Source organism: Apis mellifera, linkage group LG5 (assembly GCF_003254395.2).
Source record: "Apis mellifera strain DH4 linkage group LG5, Amel_HAv3.1, whole genome shotgun sequence".
Taxonomy (NCBI): Eukaryota; Metazoa; Arthropoda; class Insecta; order Hymenoptera; family Apidae; genus Apis; species Apis mellifera.
This window is the reverse complement of record NC_037642.1, coordinates 10,004,736-10,027,681: the sequence shown is the minus strand read 5'-3', so window position 1 is coordinate 10,027,681 and position 22,946 is coordinate 10,004,736. Positions and strand designations below refer to the sequence as shown.

Here is a 22,946-nt window from a genome sequence, read left to right as displayed (position 1 = left end):
CTCTCTTTACTATAACCATATTCCTCGGTTCAACTTTTTCACGTTTTAGCACAATACATGTTATAATTTCTGATAATATATCTACCATATCTCCGCGCTCTAATTTCCAGCATAATTTTCGCGTTAATCGCGTTAAAATTACAGTTCTGCTTATTCCCACCAATATTCCATCTCTCTTTTTTTTTATTTTTCATGGCTTTCAGGCTTAAACGATAAGAAAGCACGTGATACGATTGGCGAAGATAAAAGCAATAAATAAACTCGTTTTACTTTTGCTTTTCTTGTGTCATTTTGTATATCCATTATATAGCCGTTTATTAAAAAAATGCTTGCTTTCGAATCAGCAAAAATTTGTTCAAGATTCCAGACGACTGAGATTCTTATTTCCATTTTAATACAGCGCCTTGAATTCGTAAAGCTTTAAAGTCAAGATTACGTTAATCCGTATTTCTTTTTTTTCCTCGTCAGAGAATCTGCAATGAAGAATGTTCGAGTTAGCAAAAAGAAAAAAAAAAGAAAAAAATTGGAAAAAACTTCGAATAAAAAGAGAGGAATCAAAAAGAGAGGAAAGAGATAAAAGAAACTAACGAAACGATGAAAAAGGAAAAAAAAATACGATCCTGCGATCTTCGACGATTTCCCTATGCTTATGAAGGCCGAGGATCATCATAATATACATGTGTAACACATTTCTGTAAACGTAATAGAAAAGAAAAAAAATAGGAGAAGCAGTCTCTCGTGCAACGCTCTCGTTCAATATCCTCGATTCAAAGTTTTTCTTATCTAATATATACAGTCATGTGTATATTACTATTAGGACCACCGACGGGAATCGTCAACGTCGATGCGTCCTCGAAGCTTGTCAAATCTCCCGCCTAACGGCCCAACAATCCTCGAACTTGGCTCTAGTCTGGAAATTGCTTAAAAATACGAAGGCATTAAAGAAAGAAGAAAAAAGGAAAAGAAATGGAAAAAAAAAAACCAGTGCGATGCAAAATCAAAAACGATTCACGTTTGACCAGACCCAAGTTGGAGGAGTTTTTTTTTTATCGGCGACAAGAGACCGATCGTATCTAACGTCATTGTATTGTTGTGTAATTTGTCAGATTTTATCGATCGCAACGTTTTGCGTCCGCACAAAAAGCGAACAATGTATTAAAGAAACCGAACCGTTTACAGGAATCTCCCTCCTGTGTCCCTCCTTCAAGCCAGTCTAAACACTCCTGTTCCACGGTTTTCAATTTTCTAATCGAAACGCTTGCGACAGGCGTGACAGCAGCTCTGACAATCGCATCTAATCCGATCGAACGATTAAATCCCCGCGTCTGTCAGCGCGATAAACCAGCGATTTCCGCTTTGGCGAGTTCTAGTTAATGCTGCGGATAAATGTCGACACGATACCTGGGAGAATTTATTAATGTTTAATCGAACGTTTTCTACCGTAAGAAATATGATAAATTAAACGATTATAGTTATATACCGTATGTCAAATACTTGTACATACCTTTGAAAGAAACGGAATTCGAATATTTGAAACGTGAAATATTCTGTTCAATATTCGGGATACGTAAGGTATCTAATATCTGGATGTTTTGGATATCTAGAATAGCAACAGCGCAAGCATTTCAGTTAGTTCAAGTGGTATTCAATTTTCAAAAGCCTCGACATCTGATATTCCGAAACATTCTACAGTTACGTTTATTCGCACATTTAGATTTTCCATATCTTCTTACTTTTTATTTCTTAATAATCTTAGAAATCTCATTCACGTGTCGTATATATTATGTCTAAAAATGTTCGATTCGTTTAATTGCATTAAAAAGTTAGGTTATTATATAATCTAACTTATATATAATTATTACATAACCTAACTTACTTAACCATAAATAATATATAAAATTCTGAATAATATGTATAAACCAAATGAGAGTTAATCGGATATTGAGATTTAAAATATCGTAACAAACCCGTCTCCCACATATCGTCGATATTAACGAACTTCCATACATGCTTCAAAGCACCCGCGATTCGGCTCGGCACTTCAGTCAATTAAACTCATTCTCGCGAGGGCCGGGTGCGGGTATCATCGCTAAGAAATGTAGAACACCAAGCGGAATACATATTTACACACATATAACTACGCTATAGAATGGCAGAAATGCTTGGAATTTATCAAATCAGTCGGGTCAAGGAGCTTCATTCCTCTCTTTCTTTCTCTCTTTTCGACTTGATTCTTGATTCCATCTCTTACCACCACTACATATTTTTCATGCACTTATATATTTTCTTTTCCACCATTCATAACCTCTTTCTTCAGAATAAGATTGTTTTATTAAATTTCCGATTCTTTTGCGTCATCGTGTGTCAATTAACCTTTGGAAATCGATATTGAACGATCCATTGATGAATCGATGAATTTGAAAAATCAGCTTCTATTTTCTGTAGAAATATTTTTTGAATATTATTCTTATATATTATTTTGAATATTTAAACGAAATTGAGAGTTATAGGAGTTGAAAAGTTCTAAGTGATGAAAAAGACGAATAAAAGGACGGTATCCCGAACTTTTATTCGAGCTATGTAAATATCGGACATCGGCCTCTCACCCATTCGTTCCGTGAATTCCATCCGATATTGCTCTTCCCCACTCCAACGTCGCATAATTAATTTTTGTCTATCGATATTCCGCGTCTGTAACTCTTTTCAAAAGCGTCGGGATTCAGAGGAGAGGAAGGACGTTAATATTGTACCTGTTTCTAGGTTATCGGTTTTCCTTAAAAACGAGATATAAAATGAAGAGTATAATCGATAGTGTATATAGTTTATCGTTTTAAAAATTCTAGAAAATTTACAAGATTTATGATATTTGATAACTATTTGAAAATTAAATGAATATGCATTTTGGATTATTATTTTTTTTTTCGTTTACACTATTACAGGTTACATTATTCTTGTTCTTTTTTTGTTCTTTTTCTTGTTTTCTTATTTCTTAATTTTATTTTAAAAATATTTTCTTACATCCTTATTTCTCAAATCTTTCAAAATCGTATTAATTTTTTTCTTTTTATTTTATTCTGTCAAATTTCACAATATTCACAAATATCAACGCTCCATAACCCGACTTAACTAACAAAAATCGATAAGTATCGAAGATCATGGTAAAAATCGAAACACTGAAAATCGATTTTTCATTCGATATTCTATCGAAGTTCTATTCTGAAGTCATATCGCGCTGATGGACGATGATATCATAAAATAATATCAATTTCCTTGTCATTTTCGCGATAAAAACGATTCACACGTTAATTTACAAAACTACAATCGCTTGCGAAGCAAATTATTTTATTCGAAATAATTTTCCTCGTTGTACATTTTTCCCGATACTCCTCCAATAGGAGCGAAAGTCACGTTTTTTCTTAATAATAGAACTCCCTCTTACAATATTATCAATATTCTCATATTTTATTGTCATGCTTTCTCTTGTTTATAATTAGAAATAAACAATTATTTTTCTAAAATATGATAATAACTGATAAACGATAAGTAATAAATAATTTGCATACGATCGACACTATATGTATATTTTTACGATAACGAGTTAATGAGTTTTGGTCGTTAAGGTTAGATAAGAAGAAAAACACGTTAATTTCGACAATTCATAATACAACATAACAAGAGGGAGTTTATCAAATCTAGTCGAGCGTTTCCTTTTTCAGCTTCTATCCTTGACTAAAACTCTTTTTCGATTGATGTATGTTCGTACTTTTTACGCACGATATAAACACATCTCTTTATGCAACAACTTTTTTTCATGTGTGATCTATTTGAAAGAAAAAAAAAAAAATTTTAAAAAAGAATAAAAAAAATGCGAATACAAAACCGTCATACGTTTCTCAGAGTTTTGAGACATATACTAATATACTTAAACCATCTGTGAGTCTGCCTCGTCTTTTATAAAGTTCTTGCTATATTCAATTGATGGTGGTATTTATTTCATTACCTCTCCGTTTATGATTTAATGAACAGTTTTTATAAAATCACAAACTGTAAAAAAATTTACAATTACATCTTTATTTATTTTTTCTTTTGTAAATTTAATTTAATTATACTTTACCTATTTATTAATATCTATCGCTACGTAATATATTAGATTTAAAATGTACATCAATCCTTGTAATAGTAATGTGATATGGACACAAGAGACATCAATCAAGCTATTCGGACTAATATGTTTTACTCCACTGAATACATCGATCATGATATACGAAACGCTATTATAAAGTGGCAAGTTCGAAACACAAATACAAATGATTATGGTAACTGATCTAAGAATAAGTAGTACAAAATTATAACATAGCCTGAGGGAAAATTTGAAAAATATAATTCATCATTTTTGCTTAAAAAAAACATCTTTTATTATCATTATACAAAAATGAGATAATTTAGAAAAATTTTATTAATTATTTATTAATTATTAAATTATCAAGTTCAGTGAGAAAATATTTTAATTCAGAAGAAATGAAAATTTATAGCATTATTAAATTGCTATAAATATATGTATTTATAGCAATAGTAATAGATATTGATAATAAAAATGAACAATGTCTATAAAGCAAATTTGACCGATATCCAATCATTACAAGTCACGAGTTACGAAAGACCGAACAACCAACAGTCAAATTGCGACTGTCTATCAGTTCGTATGGTGTTAGACGTTGATCGTCATAATTTTATCATGTTATAATGCAAAATTATATTTATTTTTTCTAAGAATTTAATATACGCAATCGCATATATGCGCATCAATAAATATTGGTCAGTTCATCGTAACTATAACGTTTATTTGTGATTTAAGGTTATGTTTTCCACAAGAAAAAGAAAAAAGAAAACTGTCTTGAAAAAGTGTTAAAAAATTAATTTTAGAAATTTATTAAATAATTAAATAAAAATTTTACAAGTGAAAAGTGATAGTGGAAAGCATTTATATAAAAAAAGAAAATAGATTGCAATACCAAAATATTGAATAATCATTAAAGTTGCTGACACTGTGAATTGATTTTATAATTTGTTAATAATTGCTATATAATCTCAATTAATATCAATTACTTAACAAAATCTTCTTAGAAATTATATTTTTCAATTTTTAAATTTTTCAATTTTAAAATTTTGAATGTAACAAAGAATAAGTTTCATTCGTTATATTATATAAATATATCATCGAAAATTATAAAATTTAACTATTTTTTGCAAAAAGAAAGCTAAAAAACGGCGACTGAAGAAGAAAGGATTCATCAGCAAGGTCATTTGACCTATTTAGACCCACTGTTGATGAATAACAAAAGACAAAATATGTTGAGCCAAAAGTTAAGTAATAGAAGGTTATTAGTTGACTTACTTGCACTAATGTTTGGTCTTGGTGCATGGATTGGTGTAAATGGCATTTATGTTCAATTACCACTTCTTGTGAATGAAGCTCCAGAAGGATGGAGTCTTCCAGCACATATGGTTATGTTAGTACAATTTGCCAATTTAGGACCAATACTTTATACATTATATATAAAGTATGTATATTAAAAATATATTTTAATAATTCATAATATATGTCATGATATATTTCATAAATATATTTTTAATTCATATGTTAATAATTTATGAAATGTTCTTTATCAAATATATAATATTATAGTATTATTTTTTTTTTGTTTTAGATATAATAAATGGTCATGTGACAAATATATTACATATGTCCTTTTAGCAGCAGGAGCAATGTCTACATTTATATTAGCTTTTTTATATGATAAAACTACTGTAATATTTGGCAATAAGCATTCCACTGCACTATTATCATTAATGTTTGTAACTGCTATTGTTGGATGTACGAGTTCAGTACTTTTTATGCCATACATGAGGAACTATAGAGAGATTTATTTAGTGTCCTATCTTGTAGGAGAAGGACTCAGCGGATTTGTGCCAAGCTTAGTGGCATTAATCCAAGGTGTTGGTGGAAATCCTGAATGTTTAAATAGTACTAAACCTGGATCTAATGTAGAATTAACACCTTATTATCCAGAACCCAGATTTTCAAGTCAGACTTTTTTTATTTTTATTGGTACTTTATTGTTTTTATGTTTCTTAGCATTTTTGGGATTGAACAATTTATCTGTTGCTATTGGAGAGCGTGTGAAACATTCAGCAAATATGGAAACATTACCAACAGATACACGAGCTCCTCCCAGTTATAAAACAAATTCTGGTTGGGCAATGTCTAAGCAAGTTTATTCATATTTATTAATTATGATGGGAATGGTTTGTTTCTTAGGTAATGGTACATTACCAAGCATTCAATCATATTCTTGTTTGCCATATGGAAATGTTGCATATCATTTAACTGTTACATTATCATCAATGGCTGGTCCATTGGCAATGTGTCTAGGTTTTGTCATAAAAATGCCAGAAGTTAATTTCCTTTCTGGTCTCATGGTTATAGTTATAGCACTTTCTAGTTTTGTTTGCTTTCTAGCTATTGAATCACCTACACCACCTTTGCAAAATACCTGGTTAGGTGAATTTTTGGTAGTTTTATCTTGGATATTAATTAGTGGTTTGATAGGATTTATAAAATTAGGTATTACAACATTATTTAGGCCTGATCCTGGCAGAGGTTTATATTATACTGGTGTTGCAACTCAAATTGGATCATTGATAGGAGCAATAATTACATTTGTCTTAGTTAATCATGCAAAACTTTTCCATTCTTATTCACCATGTTTATTAGTTGCAGCAAATTGACATTTAATATGAGATTTATATTTAATAATTTCATTAGTAAAAATTATGTAAAATTAATTTAAAAAATGAAACGTATCTCTTAGCTTCTATTATTTATCAAATTAAATATGAAAGAGCAGGGTTTAAGTATTTTTAAATATTATAAATCTGGAACATCGAATTAAGAGTATATAGTTTATTTATACATATATAAATCAACATAAGAAAAGAATTATTTGGATTTCGTAATTTCAATATTAAATAGACCAATATTAAAGCCAATCAAACTTCCAATTTGCTTATAAAATTTTAAGAAAGCTAAATATTTTTAATAATTAAAACTAAAGAATTATAATATATTTTTATTTCAATATGAATTTAATTCAAATAGATATATAAGATATGAATATAGTTAAAAAATAGTCTTGTAATAATTAAACAAAATTTGTTTGCATATAAATAGATAAATAATATTTTCGAAATTTTAAATTCAAAAAATGCAATTATAATATAATTTATTGCATAATAAATGTTTTGAATAATTTTTTATCAAAAATATCTTTCATGTGAAAAGATGTTACAATACTATAATGATTAATTTTATTAATCATTATATCAAAAATATACAAAGTTTAATTTTATCATTTATTTTATTATTTATTTTGAGTTTAATACATTAGAATATTAAAATGTACTTAATATAAAATTTAACTATCATTATGTCAATTCAAAATGATTACTCAAACTTTATATTTTATCTGATAAACTTTATTATTCGGATTAAAGAAAAGTCAGACATCTCATGATTTTATCATATCAGTTTCTCTGGTTTAAGTGCATTCTATAATGTAGAATTTTAATCAGTTATCTTTTGTTTTTTAAATAATTTTACAAAATACATAAATGAAATAGTAAAAATAATTTTTTTCAATTATAATATTTGGAAATTTAACAAAATAATTTGGTGAGAAATAAGTTAATAAAAAATAATTATATAAATATAAAAAACTATTTAAGATTATTTTTTTATTAATTATTATTCAGGCATATAAAAACTTGATTTTCTATATAAATGCAGAATGATTCATATTACACGAGATAAAAAAATATGCAATGAAAAAACTTATATTGTTGTGCATTTTCTTATAATATTATTTGGCATATCTTCTTGGATTGGTATTAATGGAATATTTATTCAAATACCAGTACTTATTAATACATCTCCTGAAGGATGGTCATTACCAATTTATTTAGTATCAATAACTCAAATTGCAAATTTTGGTCCATTATTATATATAATTTTGCAATACTTAAAATGTAAGATAAATGAACCTTGGTGGATAATGTGTTTGCTGGTATTAGGAACTTTGGCAATGGGATTTTTAAGTTTCTTTTATTCTGAGAAAACTGTTATTGCTGATAATGAATACAGTTTACTATTATTTGTTTTAACATTTTTCAATGCCTTAGTAGGTTGCTTTAGTTCTATATTATTTATGCCATATCTTCGTAACTTTAATATAAAATTTTTAACATCATATTTTATAGGAGAAGGATTAAGTGGTGTACTGCCAAGTATTATTGCTTTGATACAAGGAATTGGATATATTTCAGAATGTACAATTCTTAAAAATAATACTAATATAGAATCATTAGAATCTTTTGTTTTAAAATTTTCTCCAAGTGAATATTTTCTATTTATTTTTATTATTTTATTTTTATGTTTAGTTGCTTTTGCTATTTTAGAATATTCTTCAGTTTTTCAAAACATAAAACAAATTCATAATTCTATCAATACAATACTTAGTGAAAAACAAGCATATGATTCTCATGATCATTATACTAATAATATTCAAGAAATGAAACATTATTTAGTAAATAATAGCAAATATTTAACTAAACGAACACAAAATTATTTATTTATATTACTTGCTATTTTTTGCTTTTTGAGCCATGGTTTCTTTCCAAGCATACAATCTTATTCTTGTTTACCTTATGGAAGTATAGCATATAAATTATCAATTATATGTGCTCAAATTGCAAATCCACTTATGTGTTTATTAGCATTTTGGTTTAAAATTTCAAGTATAAAAATTATTAATTACTTATCTATAATATGTTTACTTATTGGAAGTTATGTTACATATTTAGCAATATCTCCATCACCACCTTTACAAGCAACAAAACTTGGCATTTTTTTAGTAATAATATCATGGGCACTCTTAATGGGATTTATTTCTTATTTAAAATTAATTATTATATCAGTATTTAGAAATACAGTACTTCCCAATATACTCTTTAATGTAGGTGCAATAATGCAAATAGCATCTACAAGTGGTGCAATATTTTCATTTATAATAATTAATTTTATAAATTATTTTGAAATATATGATAATTGTGCTTAAATAATTGATATATTAAATATATATTTTATTTATTTTATATATTGTATATGTAAAATGATAATTATAATAGCACTTTTATTGAATATATCCTTACATGATTTATATATTTACATATGTACAAAATTCTAATAATGATTTTTTATAGCTTTAAACAAAAAAAATTGATAAAATATAAGATATAAATTTGTATTTACAAAAATATTTTTATAATTGTACATATGTCAGCATGTGTCTTTATGAATGAATAGATATGGATAAATAAATAATATAAAACAATTATAGAAATCATGAAGTTATAAAAAAGTTATATATAAAAATTATATATAAAATATATATATTTTATCTATTGTTATCTTAAGTATTGCCTTCCAATACCGTACTTAAGATTATTACGTGTATACTACTAATTTTAAATTATATTTTATTTAATAAGAAAAAATCACATTTATGTATCATAATATCAATTGTTTATAATATATAAAAATTATTATTCTAAATGAATTTGTTGGAATATTTTGAGAACGTATTCTTTTATTACGAACGTTTAAATATCCTAAAATTGTTAAATGATTGTTACATAATTAAATTTTAATATATATTATGTTATATAATTAATTATAAAAGATTCTTTTGTTTATTATGAAATGTGTACAAGTATGTAATGGAATTTTATAAAGTGATTTATACAAATTTGCAAGTATAATAAAACGAATAAAATAAAAATATTATTTAAACTTGTCATTATACGTTGTCAGCCCTGTCTTGGAAGATTGTGAAATTTACTAAAACGGAGGTGGTAAATGACTCATAAGTGCTCATACAAAGCTGTATCGCATATAAGAACCAAAACGGTAAATAATAAAGTCAAATAAAAAAACAACCATTGCATTTATTTCTTTTTATTGCGTGCTGAATCATCAAGATATTTAATAGTCAATCGAATGATATTATTTAAAAACGTAACATTTAATACTCGCCTTATTAGACTAAAATGTGTGATGAAGAACAGCATTTCACTCAAATTGAATCTAATCAAACAGAATTCCAGTTATCTTTATCCGATCTTCCAATCGAGGTTTGTATAAATAAATTTTAGATTTTTATATACGCATATATCTTTGATAAAGAAATAATGCTTAAAAAAATATATATATATATATGCATTCATGCATATATGTAAATGAACTTTCAAATAATTTTAAAAAATTCAAAACTTTATCAGATAATATTTATTATCTATTATTATTTCAATTAACTTTTTTTAACTATTAAGACAAATTACAAATGCTATATGTTATTGTTTACAAATAATAAGATAACTTTTATTAATATAAATTTTAATATAATAGCGATATTATACGTAATATTGGAAAAATAACTTTTAAAATAAAAATTGAATTCGATTAATAAGCGAGCTGTAACATATATTCTTTGGAATATAGCGAGAATTTAACGAAACGTCAGTAGCATATAAACGCCATTTTTAAATCTCTATTTCGCACAGTAGTACATGTATTAAAGTACAAAATTTTATTTTGTTTTATGCTTTTAAATAAAAAGTTATATTATATTTAAATATTTTTTCATTGCCTATTATATTTTTTCATTACACATTATATTTTTTCCACATAATAATCAAAATTTTTTATTATTATAATATTATTTTTTTATTATTATAATATATAAAATTAATAAAAATTTTTATTATTATCTTTCAGATATTTCTTCATATTTGTTCCTTCCTAGATGCATCTACATTAGTACATGGTTTGAGTTTAGTGTGTAAACAATTTTATCAAATTTTAAATGACAATTCATTATGGAAAGCGAGGATTAGTCAAATTTGGCCAGATACTGGTTATCCAGTCTTGCCTCCTGGTTAGCTCAAATTGATAGCACCTTGCGCCTTGCACGACCAATCATTCTGTAAATAAATAAAACACCACCTATTACTGTATCCAATAACTAGTTATATTTCATATTTTTCATTATAAAAACATGTTAACTTTAAAATTAAATTTTCATACACTATATCATAAGAAATAAATAGTTCATAATATTTCAATTAACAAAGAAAATATGTAATTTATTAAAAACTGTAATTAATTTAATTTAATATTATATTTAATTTTCTATTTAAAATATATTCTTATATATGAATATTATTTGCTAAAAATTATATGTATTTATTTTTTTTATTTATTATAATATATTATTTTTATTTTTAAGCTGAGGATGATGAATTATTTTGGAAATTATCATGTGTTGCATTGGAAAAGCAAACATCATTATGGAGAAAAAAAGATTGTATGGAGAAGTTATCACTTAGTAATGTGCAATACAGTACTATTGATGGCTTATTATTAATGCAGGCTAGTATAATATTTTAAATAATGTTTTATTTCATATTTTTATAAATTTATATTTACAATAATAATACTCATATTAATATCATATAATTCATATAGGAAGGAAATATTTGCATATCAGGAGCTAGAGATCGATCTTTGGTATGTTGGAAACTTTCTACAAAAGAAAATGAAAGAGAAAGTCACACATGCATAGATTTTGCTCATGATGGATGGATTTGGGATTTAGCAGCAATAGATAATACAGTATATAGTTGTAGTTGGGATCAAAGTGTTAAAGCATGGACACTTACTAACACTGGTCTCATTCACTTCAAAACTTACGAGATGTACATGAGCTGATCATTTTCGCTGCTCTCGTTATGGGACGGCCGAGCGAGGAAGGCACGAACATTTTTTATTCATTTTTAAATAATATTTAGACAATGAATTATATTCAACAAAAAGAATATTGAAAATAAAATTTTTTATAATTTTTTTGAAAAGAATAATTAAGCAAGAAATCTTTGCTTTCACTCGCTCTGCCAAAAGTAGCTATATATTATTTCAATAAGTTACAATGTTATATAGAAACATTAACTAATTTTTTAGGCTCGTATCAGGTGCTTTATTGTGTGTTGCATCTTGCCAAGATTTGGCACTCTTTGCAACAGGATCATTTTGTAAAACTATTTTAGTGTTTGATCCAAGATTAAATTATAAACCCATTATAAAATATCGACCACATAAAAGGGCAGTCATTAGATTGGCTATGAGTTCTCACTTTATTTTATCTGCAAGTGAAGATAGAACAGTATCTATATGGGATCAAAGAGCAGGAAGAACTATGAAAAATGTTACAGTAAGGATATTATAATAAAAAGATTTACTAAAAAATGGTAAAAATTTAATAATTTTATTTTAATATATTTTAGATTTCTCAAGAATCATTTCCTATGAGTATGAGTATGGAACAGGACATAGTTTATGTAGGGGATGGTAGTGCAAAATTACATGTACTTGATCCAAAAAAGGATTTTGAACCAGTTAAATGTTATGCTACTGAACATAAAAAAGGTATTAATGGTGTTCATATTGCACCAGGATGTTTGCTCACAAGTTCTATGGACAAAACAGTTAGAATTTCCAGTCCTACCGATCCTCCACAACATCTTACTACTTTAAAATCTAATTATGGTGAAATTGCTAGTGTAAGTGATTTGAAGTAACATATAAAATATTTTTATAAATTTTAATTAATGTTAATTATATAATTATAATAATAAATTCAGCTTCTTTAATTACAGACAGATTATTTAAATGATGTTCTTGCTGTTTCTGGTACAGAAGGAATCGAAATTTGGAGACCAAAATCACGAATACAATGTGCATAAAAATGTCAATAACTAATGAGTTCTATAAACATTTCGCTTTTATATACTGTATACATCTTAAATTTTAATAAATGAATAAATAATAAAAATATATGTAATTTAATAAATGTTTTGCTATAGTTTTCCATAAATATTTATTATTTATTATTTATTTTTTAATCATTATTTATTTTTTAATGATAAAATCATAAATAATAATAAAGTATAAAAAGTGACAATAAATGATCGATTAAATATAAAAAAAAATCATTAAAAAATATTTTATTATAAATAACATTTCTTTCGACATTTAAAATTTAGCCGCTAAACAGGAGTGTAATTGTCGAATCAAAAGCCCCGAAGAAAAACTTGTTTGTCAGTTATTTAATTTAAAATTTATTTTAAAAATTAATACGTATCACATATTATTAATAGTTTAAATATTTTGAAAAGATAATAGAAAATATTATATATAACGACAAAATAATATTATATTTGAAAACATTATCCGAACTTATAAATCCAAATAGCAGGACAATCGATGTCACTGCTGTCGCCGGAAATGCTCGTCTGCTAAGCATCGAAAACGTTCAATTGTCTATCTGCATGAATTACATAAAAATGGAATATCGTTATGAAACGATGTTAAATATTCATCTAATTGTTTTGAACAATTAATCGCAGATCCGACAGCACGACCTAGCGAAATTTAACTAAAGAATCCTAGTGTCGTACGCCGGTATCTTAATGCTTTCGTGGCGTGATGGTGGGGGTAACCGTGGGGAGCTTCCGTTTATCTGCGAGGTCAGAGAAGGCTGGCTGCGTTCAGTGGTGCTGTTGAAAAACACGATGAAAATGGCGTGGCAACCGCAAGAGGAAGGACTTCGACAAATCTTGACGCTCCTCAAGGAGTCTCAGAGCCCGGATACGGCTACGCAGCGAGCCGTTCAAGAAGTATCCTTTCTTATACGTTCATAAATCGTTCAGTGCTATGAAAAAGTTCATTTGAGAGATTTTTGTTCCCGGTGAGTACACCCGCGACGCGGTAACGAAGTAAAGCGGATAGGTCAATCAAGGGGCGTGCTTTCCATCTCATTAAAAATAAGGCTTCTTTTAAATAAGTTCGAAAATTTAATGAAAAAGATAGAACAAAGAGTCTCAATAAATATAAAAATTATCGAGATATTTTATTAGATATAAGATGGAAAAATGTTCGGCGCGCTTTTGCGCAGCCTGTCACGAATCCCCTTTTTTGTCATCTGTAGTTCGATTGAAAAGTCGTTGAGACACCGTATTGCAACAAATATGATTCTATATAATCATATAACCCATTTCATAATTGTTCACATTATTTTTTACGAAATCATTTTACGATTAATATTCGAAGTAATAATAGTAGGTCGACAGAAGTTTGTAGGTTTTTCTCGAATAACACGTGAGTTATGCTTAAGCGCCAAGAAATATGTTAACGATACATGATCTCTGTCGCGGGGCGCGTCGGAAATGCCGTTACTGTCGGTGACGAGTTTGTTTTCTTGACGCTGTAATCGATAAATCTTGTATATAGTTTCATCTATAATATTAATTAAACAGGCTGGAAATGACATACACAAATGGATGTTGATAGACTATATTTTGTGCGAATTATAAGTGCTAGAAAATTACAGTTACAGAAACTTGAATTTTTTTTTATATACTCCCATACTGTTTGTACTGTATACATAATATGTATGTATTATTTGTAGCAAGTTTGACGAAGTTTTGATGATTCAAAACATTTTATATATATTTATAAATTTATTCATATATATAATGAGAAATATATTTTATATTTTTGCATAAATTTATAAAATACAATATTTTGCATTTATTGTAAATGCATATGTAATGCTAAAAAAAATATAATTAGTAATTATGTGAATGTGCATTATTTTCTTTTTGAAAATTATAAAATTATAATATATATTTTTTATTTCAATTTTTCCTTATCAATATTTCTTAGAAATTGGAAGAATTAAACAAATTTCCTGACTTTAACAATTACCTTATTTTTGTTTTAACAAAACTCACATCAGAGGGTATGTAATTTAAGTATTAATTTATTATATAGGACTTATTAATTTATATTTTTAAATACATGCATGATGTTAATTATTTTTTTTCTTTTAAGATGAACCAACAAGGTCTCTAAGTGGATTGATTTTGAAAAATAACGTTAAAGCTCATTTTTATAAATTTTTACCAGAAGTTACAAATTTCATCAAGCAAGAATGTTTATCAGCAGTTGGAGATCCATCACCTCTAATTCGTGCAACTGTTGGTATTTTAATAACTACTATTGCATCCAAAGGTAATTAACAATAATAATTAATAATTAAATAATTTTTTATTATACTATTTATGATTATTTCATTATAATTAAATATTATTTTTTATAGGTGAATTAACCAGATGGCCAGAATTATTACCTGCACTTTGTCAAATGTTAGATTCACAAGATTATAATGTGTGTGAAGGTGCCTTTGGTGCTCTTCAAAAAATTTGTGAAGATTCTTCGGAAATATTGGACTCTGATGCACTCAATCGACCATTAAATGTTTTAATTCCAAAGTTCCTGCAATTTTTTAGACATTCAAGCCCTAAAATTAGATCACATGCTATTGCCTGTGTTAATCAGTTTATTGTTAATCGTACACAGGCTTTAATGATTCATATAGATAGTTTTTTGGAGAATCTCTTCCATTTAGCTAATGATGATGATTCTGATGTTAGAAAACATGTTTGCAGGTATGATTATATTATTTCTCTTTTGATAGATTATATAAAATATTTTGTATAATATAAAACTGACTTTTTTTTTTTAAAGAGCTTTGGTAATGTTGCTTGAAGTACGAATGGATAGATTAATACCACATATGCATAACATAATAGAATATATGTTAATGAGGACTCAAGATCTTGATGAAGGAGTTGCTTTAGAAGCTTGTGAATTTTGGCTTTCATTAGCTGAGCAACCAATTTGTAAAGAAGCACTTGCACCACATTTACCCCGTTTAGTACCTATATTGGTAGGTAATCATAATTAAAATGAAATAAATTTTCAAATAAATATTACAATAAATAATTTTAATTTCATAATATTTTAATTTTAGGTAAGAGGCATGAAATATTCGGAAATTGATATAATACTTCTAAAAGGAGATGTAGAAGAAGATGAAATGATCCCAGATAGAGAAGAAGATATTAGACCAAGATTTCCAAAATCAAAAACACATCATACACATCATGCTAATATGAATAAGCATACGAATGAAAATGGAGGTTGTGATGAAGATGATACAGATGCTGAAGATGGATGTGATGATGATTCAACACTTAGTGATTGGAATTTAAGGAAATGCTCTGCTGCTGCTTTAGATATGTTAGCAAACGTATTTAGAGAAGAATTATTACCAGTTTTAGTACCAATTTTAAAAGAAACACTTTTCCATCAAGATTGGGAAATCAAAGAATCTGGAATATTAGCATTGGGAGCTATAGCAGAAGGTTCTTTTTTTGTCAATTATTGATGCAATATTTTATGTATTATTTTATATAGATTTAAATTATAATTTAATATATAATATCGTAGGTTGTATGAGTGGAATGATTCCACATTTATCAGAATTAATTCCATATTTAATTAGTTGCTTAAGTGATAAAAAAGCACTAGTACGCGCTATTACTTGCTGGACATTAAGTCGATATGCACACTGGGTTTGTGCGCAACCTCATGACACTCATTTGAAACCTTTGATGACTGAATTACTCAAAAGAGTACTTGATGGCAATAAACGCGTTCAGGAAGCCGCATGTTCTGCTTTTGCAACATTAGAAGAGGAAGCATGCACAGAATTAGTCCCTTATCTTGGATTTATTCTTGAAACACTTGTTTTTGCTTTTGGTAAATATATATTTATAGAAATATTAAATTGAATTACATATTTATTTTTTATTAATAATTTTTGTATAAATAGGAAAATATCAACATAAAAATCTTTTAATATTATACGATGCAATTGGTACACTTGCTGATTCAGTAGGACATCATCTTAACAAACCAGATTATATTAACCTTCTTATGCCACCACTTATTAATAAATGGAATGTATTGAAAGACGAAGATAAAGATCTCTTTCCATTATTAGAATGTCTTTCTTCAGTTGCAACTGCTTTACGATCTGGTTTCCTTCCTTATTGTGAACCCGTATATAGGTAAATATAAATTTAAAAAAATTTTTATTTTTGTAAATATAATAATATACCAAAATGTTTATTTTATTTTATTTATTTTTTTCTTTTTTCTTTTTTCTTTTTTAGACGATGTGTATCTCTTGTAGAGCAGACATTAAATCAACATATAGCAAATACACAAAGCCCAGAACAATTTGAAGCCCCTGACAAAGATTTTATGATTGTTGCATTAGACCTCCTTAGTGGTTTGGCAGAAGGCTTGGATGGTCATATGGAACGTTTAGTAATGAATAGCAATGTTATGCAATTATTATATCAATGTATGCAAGATGTTATGCCTGAAGTTAGACAGAGCAGTTTTGCTTTATTAGGAGATCTTACAAAGGCTTGTTTCCAACATGTTCTCCCATGTATACGTAAGTATTTTTGTTATTATTATGATTATGTATTAATATTTAATATGCATTTATATAAGTTCAAAATATTTATTTGTTGATTTTATTTATAGCGGAATTTATGCCCATACTTGGACAAAATTTAAATCCTGAGTTCATATCTGTATGTAATAATGCAACATGGGCTATTGGTGAAATAGCTATAAAACTCGGTAAATTATTTTAAAATCATCTATCTAAAATATATAAAATATGATTTATAAGTAAAATTATTTAATATGTATATATCTTTCTGTTCATTTGTAGGGTCTGATACAAGTGCATATATTCCACTAATTCTGACACAGCTCATCGACATAATCAATAGACCAAATACACCAAAAACACTGCTAGAAAATACAGGTGAGTATTATGTACAATATTTTTGAATATATAGTTTCTTCTACACAGTATCGTATATGGAGCATACTTTTAAATGGTAGAGGGTAATGCATAGTAAAAATCTCATTTTTATTATTTTTTTTTAATACTATAATAATATAACTACATTATTATTGTTCACTTATATTTAGTAGAAGTAATACCTTTTCTTAGAAGTATGCTCTGCACATAAGGGGAAACTTTTCATTTAAGGCATTGTAGTGTCATATGATTTATATATTACAAATATTGTATAAACGTAATTAGGATATTTGATAACGACGACGATTTAATGAGAAGTCTCCCAAATATACAAAGAGAATTCCCCACATTAGATTCAGCATTCGGTGGCATTTAAGTTTAGGTGCATTTTTTGTAAATGATTTTATTGAAGGTAATAATCACACAGACTGACGACTTTGGATCGTTTTATACGACCATATTTGCACGTTTTATGAGCGGGTTACATTATTAGTATTTGTACATTGGATCTGACTTAGTGGTGTGCGATTGCCTGCAGGCTTTATATGGCTGTATTGCCATGAGAAGTATACTGCAATTCAATATATTATGCTTGCATCTAAGCCCCAAATATTATTTCGACGGTATTTTAAATTGGCTTTCAAACTCACGAGAAAAAGTTTTATTTTTATGTTTCTTGGTTATTCTTATTTATATTGACATTTATTGGTAGAGATCATATTCATATCGATTTTTTCAAATCATGGGCTCGCACGCTGCTATCTAATTTTTATTATTGTTTCAGCAGCTACAATAGCACGATATTGCCTATGTTCATTGTCGGTATTTCATATGTTCACCTTTGTTCCCACTGTCTTTATAGATTGTTAATATTAAATTGATTATTATTGATTAAATGATTAATTACAAATTAATTGAAATTTATAAACGACAAAATATTCGCCTGAGTTGATCGTTGGTTCGCTATCAGTTTGTCTTATTGTTTGTGTTTCCGGTCACTTCACTACACTTCACTTGTCTACTTACCGAAATGAAATGAAACCGTAGCCATAACGATCGGTCGCCTAGGTTATGTGTGTCCCCACGACGTCGCCCCCATGTTACAGCAGTTTGTCCGACAGTGGTGTGTAAATTTCTTTATTATTATATTCTATTAATTATATTATCTTCTATTTTTATTAGCACTTTATTAAATATTATTCCCGATTCTTTAGTAACATTGCATCAGGGGCTGCTAAGAACTTTTGTGCAAGAATTCTTACGAAAGATTTTATTTTTATATTATAGAACGAATATTATATGTTTTCTTGATTAATAGGGGCCTAATTTATCCTAAGTATAATATTTAACTTGCCCAATGGTTTTTTGCAGTATTAATAATTTTTATATTTTTACTTTGTATATTTACCTTGGTTTTCTGCCACCATGCAAGTATGTTATAGGCTCTTAATTATTGCAGTTTGAAACTAGGGTAGGTTTACATTTGTCACGTTTTAGGTCTGTGTAATATTTTAGTCTATGTATTATCGCCTTGCATTTAAATAGAAACATATATCTTTCTTTTCTTACATATACTTTTCACTGTGTACAGGTAGTTTCAATCAAAAATGTCCTTTTGCATGTTAATTAATTCAATATCAACATTTTCAAATACATTTTAGTTATATTCTTGCTATCACAACTATTGCTAATATATTTCTTTACTTTGCAATATTCAAATGTTTAAAATTAAAAAGATAATGCCAAATGTAAACCACGCCTTAATAATAAAATTGTATTAATATGATGCCAATCAAAATATTAATAATAATAATTACCATAAGGTTAAAGAAATTTCTATTGGATTAGGTTTTTAAATAACAAAGAAACAAGATACAAGATGACAAAGAAATCTAACGCAGGAACTATCATATATATTATTAGATTAGATAAAGTTTTTATTTTTATTTCAGTTTGGATTTTTAATTATTAATTTTTAATACCAGCAAATTGAAAAATGAAGATACGAAAAGGTAATATTTGTTAGGAGATTACAATATAGAACTGGTTTCAAAAAACCAACAATTCTGCCACACTAATTGTTCTACGAAAATTTATTCACGTATAACTTACATAACTTGTGGGAATGAATATTATGTCAAGTGATTAGTTATAATATTTTACCATAATCATACTCTATCAATGTAAATATTCTAATTAGAAAGAAGGTAAATTTATCATTGGAGTAATAATTCGAATGAATAATAAATTTATCCAAATGAATTAATATTAAAGAAATGTTAATATAATCTAAAAATATAATTTAGAATACAATTTTCAATTACGATGAATATACCTTCTTAAATTATTAGCATCATTCGTTTTATAATTTGTATATGTATTTTATTAGGTGTACTTCTTTGAGAAGCATAAGAGATAATGAGGAAAAGGATTCAGCATTCAGAGGTATGTGTCAAATGATCACTGTAAATCCAGCAGGAGTTGTGCAAGATTTTATCTTCTTTTGCGACGCTGTTGCATCTTGGGTAACGCCTAGAGAAGATCTTAAAGGCATGTTCCAGAAGGTAAATTAGAAATATCATTAGCTATATTACAATTATTCCAATTAATGATAATAAAAAAATCTCTTTCTGTATATATAGATATTACATGGATTTAAAAATCAAGTTGGTGCGGAAAATTGGAAACGATTTTCAGATCAATTCCCACCACAGCTCAGTGAACGACTCCATAATATGTATGGCGTCTGAGCAGCCCCGTCTAAATATGGTAAGTTAGCTTTGAAATTTTTTTCTTTAATTTATTTAAAAATCTTCAATCTCTTCAAATTTTTGAAAATCATTTGTATCAAGTGTATTGAATTCTAATCAATTTTATATACGCCGTTAAAAAAAAAAAATGATAGATTTAACACAACGAATTAGTTTCGAAAGTATGTTAATGTGAATTAATTATGTCTCTTTCAGAAGGCCGCTTTAAGGGGCAGGCCGAAAGGGGTTGGGCGGGAAACAGAATAATGGGTGGACAGGGTGGGTGGGTGAAACCACGGCCTCTTCTCATCAACATCGTTGTCGTTAACGTGTTATGGTCATCGTCAGGCTCTTGGGGGAATTAATATGCGTTATTAGAGCTACAGCCTCAGTAAGCGGTATAAATGAAAAATCGAAATGAGAATGGAACAAAGAAAATGAGAACGACAAAATAAATGTCATGGGCCGAAATGTAACGCGTGGGTGGGCGGGTAGGGGGGCGGGAGGGAGGGAGGGAGGAACTGTGTTGGGGTCACCGACCACTTTACAGTAAAGGTATCGTAACTTTGACGCTAAATCGCATTGCAAAAAAAAAACAGAAATGATACCTTAACGTAGTGAAAACCTACACGCTGTACACTCCGTTTCCATTAGCGCTGTATAACACTATTCAGTGTTTAATTCTCGCGTATTGAAACGAGACAAGAAGTGCTGGTAAATAACTAGCCCAGCTCTTAAACGAAATCGACTTCTCATATGTGCGAATGGCAAAGAATAAACAATGGAAAAAAAAAAGGAGAAGTAATAACCAAAATAAATTTAAAAAAAAAAAAAAGAGAGAGTATAGATCTCACGTTATAGAGCTTGCTAAACTACTGTGATCGAACATTTATATATTAGGATATTGATTTTTTTCTTTTTTTTTTTCTTTTTTTTTTTTTTTCTTTTTTTTTTTTCTTTTTTTTTTTTTTTTTTTTTTTTTATAAGAAAGATAGAGAGGTGCCTCATTCTATATTTGATGAGTTTTCTAGAGCTTAGATGGTGGTAGTAATACTTATTTGATATAAAGCTAATGAATAGACAAATATGTAATTAGAAATTTCATAGTGTACAGAAGGTTTTTGAGAATATGTATTTTTATACGTTAAAACTCAATATAAACGCAGAGAAAGTGCCATTCCGTTCGTTTCGAACCAAAATTTTTCTGCTTACTTTATTCTCTCCTTGCTAATTGTGATATTAGGTTATATGACACTTTGTCGTCATGTATGAATGAAACATATTTCAAATGGATCAATATATACATACATGTATAAGTATGTATCTATATATTGCTCTTAATTATATATGTCGAATATAATATTTTAACCCACAGACCATTTTGTGATTATTTTTTTGTTAAAAATATTAAATTAGGATCATATTAGCTGTTAGTGTAAATAGATAAATACATTTTAGAGTGAAAGTTTTTGTTATCACTATAGATAATATTTCAAATTTTTTGCTTGCATATCACCTCTTAACAGGTTGACGTTATATAAAGTAAAATATGAGACGAATATAGTTTGAATATGATTTGCAGGTAACGATCCACAGAGTTTTGAATCTATGACGTGAAATCTATCGTGATGTAGAGAAATTTTTGTCATGTGCACCGATACACGCTGATCTCCATTTCATTTTTAAATATCTTTTCGCGTTAGTAGCATGTTTTTGAAATTAAAGCGCTGACTGTGTCATTCCAGTCCAGTTTTTGGGCCAGTTCATAAAACAAGCACTTTTTATTGAAAACGAAAAAAAAGAAAAAAAAAAGAAAGAAACGAGATTGCGTTTATCATCATCGTTGTTTTCGCTGATAAAAGAAATTTCGAAAAAAAAAAAAAAAAAACGAAATATCGAAATTGTGAGAAATGCGTTTATGCATCGATGACAAGAAATGATGAACAAAAAAAGTAACAAATTGTATTAACGAATATCGTGAAATTTGTAACAAGAAAAATATCACGAAATCCATTTCTAGAACTTTTATTGATGTAAACTGTAATTTTTATTTTTTTCTGTTCATTTGTCGAAGAAAACAAAAATGCTTAAAAAAAAAAAAAAAAGAAAGAAAATACGAAACAAGTAAAAGAAAATCGCTCAACATGGTAGATGATGGAACTAATTTAATCGTCGTTGAGTCACTGTTGTCAATCAAACTTTATTAATAAAAAGAAAAAAGAAAACCGAACAAAAAAACCAAAAAAAAAAGCAAAAAAAAAAAAACAGAACT

At 27.6% G+C, this 22,946-nt stretch overlaps 4 protein-coding genes and 1 long non-coding RNA gene across 7 annotated transcripts in view; 4 read left to right on the top strand and 1 right to left on the bottom strand.

Annotated features, from left to right (window-relative positions):
• Window positions 1-1,038: 1,038 nt before the first annotated feature.
• On the bottom strand, window positions 1,039-4,364 carry LOC113218811. Its single transcript, XR_003304758.1, has 6 exons — window positions 4,115-4,364; window positions 3,019-4,044; window positions 2,607-2,773; window positions 1,877-2,439; window positions 1,505-1,787; window positions 1,039-1,401 (listed from the first exon to the last, which is right to left on the bottom strand). It is a non-coding gene; the product is annotated as an uncharacterized LOC113218811 (long non-coding RNA).
• A 270-nt stretch (window positions 4,365-4,634) lies between these two features.
• Window positions 4,635-7,125, top strand: LOC411110 (solute carrier family 52, riboflavin transporter, member 3-A). 2 transcript variants are annotated; one of them, XM_026440693.1, is made up of 2 exons: window positions 4,635-5,510; window positions 5,709-7,125. In XM_026440693.1, the coding sequence occupies exons 1-2, from the start codon at window positions 5,329-5,331 to the stop codon at window positions 6,787-6,789; spliced, it is 1,263 nt and encodes a 420-aa protein (XP_026296478.1). In that variant the 5' UTR covers window positions 4,635-5,328; the 3' UTR covers window positions 6,790-7,125. The 2 variants fall into 2 exon arrangements, with proteins under 2 accessions (XP_026296478.1, XP_394584.4); XM_394584.7 differs by having other exon boundaries at window positions 4,636-5,561; window positions 5,709-7,123.
• Window positions 7,126-7,754: 629 nt separating this feature from the next.
• On the top strand, window positions 7,755-10,053 carry LOC113218559 (solute carrier family 52, riboflavin transporter, member 3-A-like). Its single transcript, XM_026440692.1, has one exon. The coding sequence runs from the start codon at window positions 7,848-7,850 to the stop codon at window positions 9,171-9,173; it is 1,326 nt and encodes a 441-aa protein (XP_026296477.1). The 5' UTR covers window positions 7,755-7,847; the 3' UTR covers window positions 9,174-10,053.
• Window positions 9,981-13,018, top strand: LOC408843 (F-box/WD repeat-containing protein 9). Its single transcript, XM_392374.7, has 7 exons — window positions 9,981-10,248; window positions 10,892-11,051; window positions 11,403-11,545; window positions 11,642-11,871; window positions 12,134-12,383; window positions 12,457-12,732; window positions 12,829-13,018. The coding sequence occupies exons 1-7, from the start codon at window positions 10,165-10,167 to the stop codon at window positions 12,913-12,915; spliced, it is 1,230 nt and encodes a 409-aa protein (XP_392374.4). The 5' UTR covers window positions 9,981-10,164; the 3' UTR covers window positions 12,916-13,018.
• Window positions 13,019-13,681: 663 nt separating this feature from the next.
• Window positions 13,682-22,946, top strand: part of LOC408842 (transportin-1) — a 9,332-nt gene continuing 67 nt past the window's right edge. Inside the window, exons 1-15 of one of the 2 annotated variants that reach the window (XM_392373.7) lie at window positions 13,682-13,848; window positions 14,897-14,972; window positions 15,065-15,244; window positions 15,333-15,681; window positions 15,761-15,962; window positions 16,047-16,440; window positions 16,526-16,837; window positions 16,911-17,148; window positions 17,254-17,543; window positions 17,636-17,734; window positions 17,829-17,924; window positions 18,972-19,047; window positions 20,314-20,488; window positions 20,567-20,693; window positions 20,891-22,946. The exon at window positions 20,891-22,946 is cut by the window's right edge and continues 67 nt beyond it. In XM_392373.7, coding sequence (XP_392373.6) covers window positions 13,744-13,848; window positions 14,897-14,972; window positions 15,065-15,244; window positions 15,333-15,681; window positions 15,761-15,962; window positions 16,047-16,440; window positions 16,526-16,837; window positions 16,911-17,148; window positions 17,254-17,543; window positions 17,636-17,734; window positions 17,829-17,924; window positions 18,972-19,047; window positions 20,314-20,488; window positions 20,567-20,674 — 2,700 coding nt within the window. In that variant the 5' untranslated portion in view covers window positions 13,682-13,743 and the 3' untranslated portion in view covers window positions 20,675-20,693; window positions 20,891-22,946. The remainder of the gene's footprint in view (window positions 13,849-14,896; window positions 14,973-15,064; window positions 15,245-15,332; window positions 15,682-15,760; window positions 15,963-16,046; window positions 16,441-16,525; window positions 16,838-16,910; window positions 17,149-17,253; window positions 17,544-17,635; window positions 17,735-17,828; window positions 17,925-18,971; window positions 19,048-20,313; window positions 20,489-20,566; window positions 20,694-20,890) is intronic. The other variant, XR_001703068.2, reaches the window with a different exon arrangement.

What these genes read in the sequence shown, in the direction of transcription:
- LOC411110 (XM_394584.7), top strand. Translation starts at nt 5,329, where the DNA reads ATGAATAACAAAAGACAAAATATGTTGAGCCAAAAGTTAAGTAATAGA. An exon ending in CTTTATACATTATATATAAA is followed by an intron (nt 5,562 to 5,708) that starts GTATGTATATTA and finishes TTTTTGTTTTAG; the next exon opens with ATATAATAAATGGTCATGTG.
- LOC113218559 (XM_026440692.1), top strand. Translation starts at nt 7,848, where the DNA reads ATGATTCATATTACACGAGATAAAAAAATATGCAATGAAAAAACTTAT.
- LOC408843 (XM_392374.7), top strand. Translation starts at nt 10,165, where the DNA reads ATGTGTGATGAAGAACAGCATTTCACTCAAATTGAATCTAATCAAACA. An exon ending in TATCCGATCTTCCAATCGAG is followed by an intron (nt 10,249 to 10,891) that starts GTTTGTATAAAT and finishes ATTATCTTTCAG; the next exon opens with ATATTTCTTCATATTTGTTC. An exon ending in TTATCCAGTCTTGCCTCCTG is followed by an intron (nt 11,052 to 11,402) that starts GTTAGCTCAAAT and finishes TTTATTTTTAAG; the next exon opens with CTGAGGATGATGAATTATTT.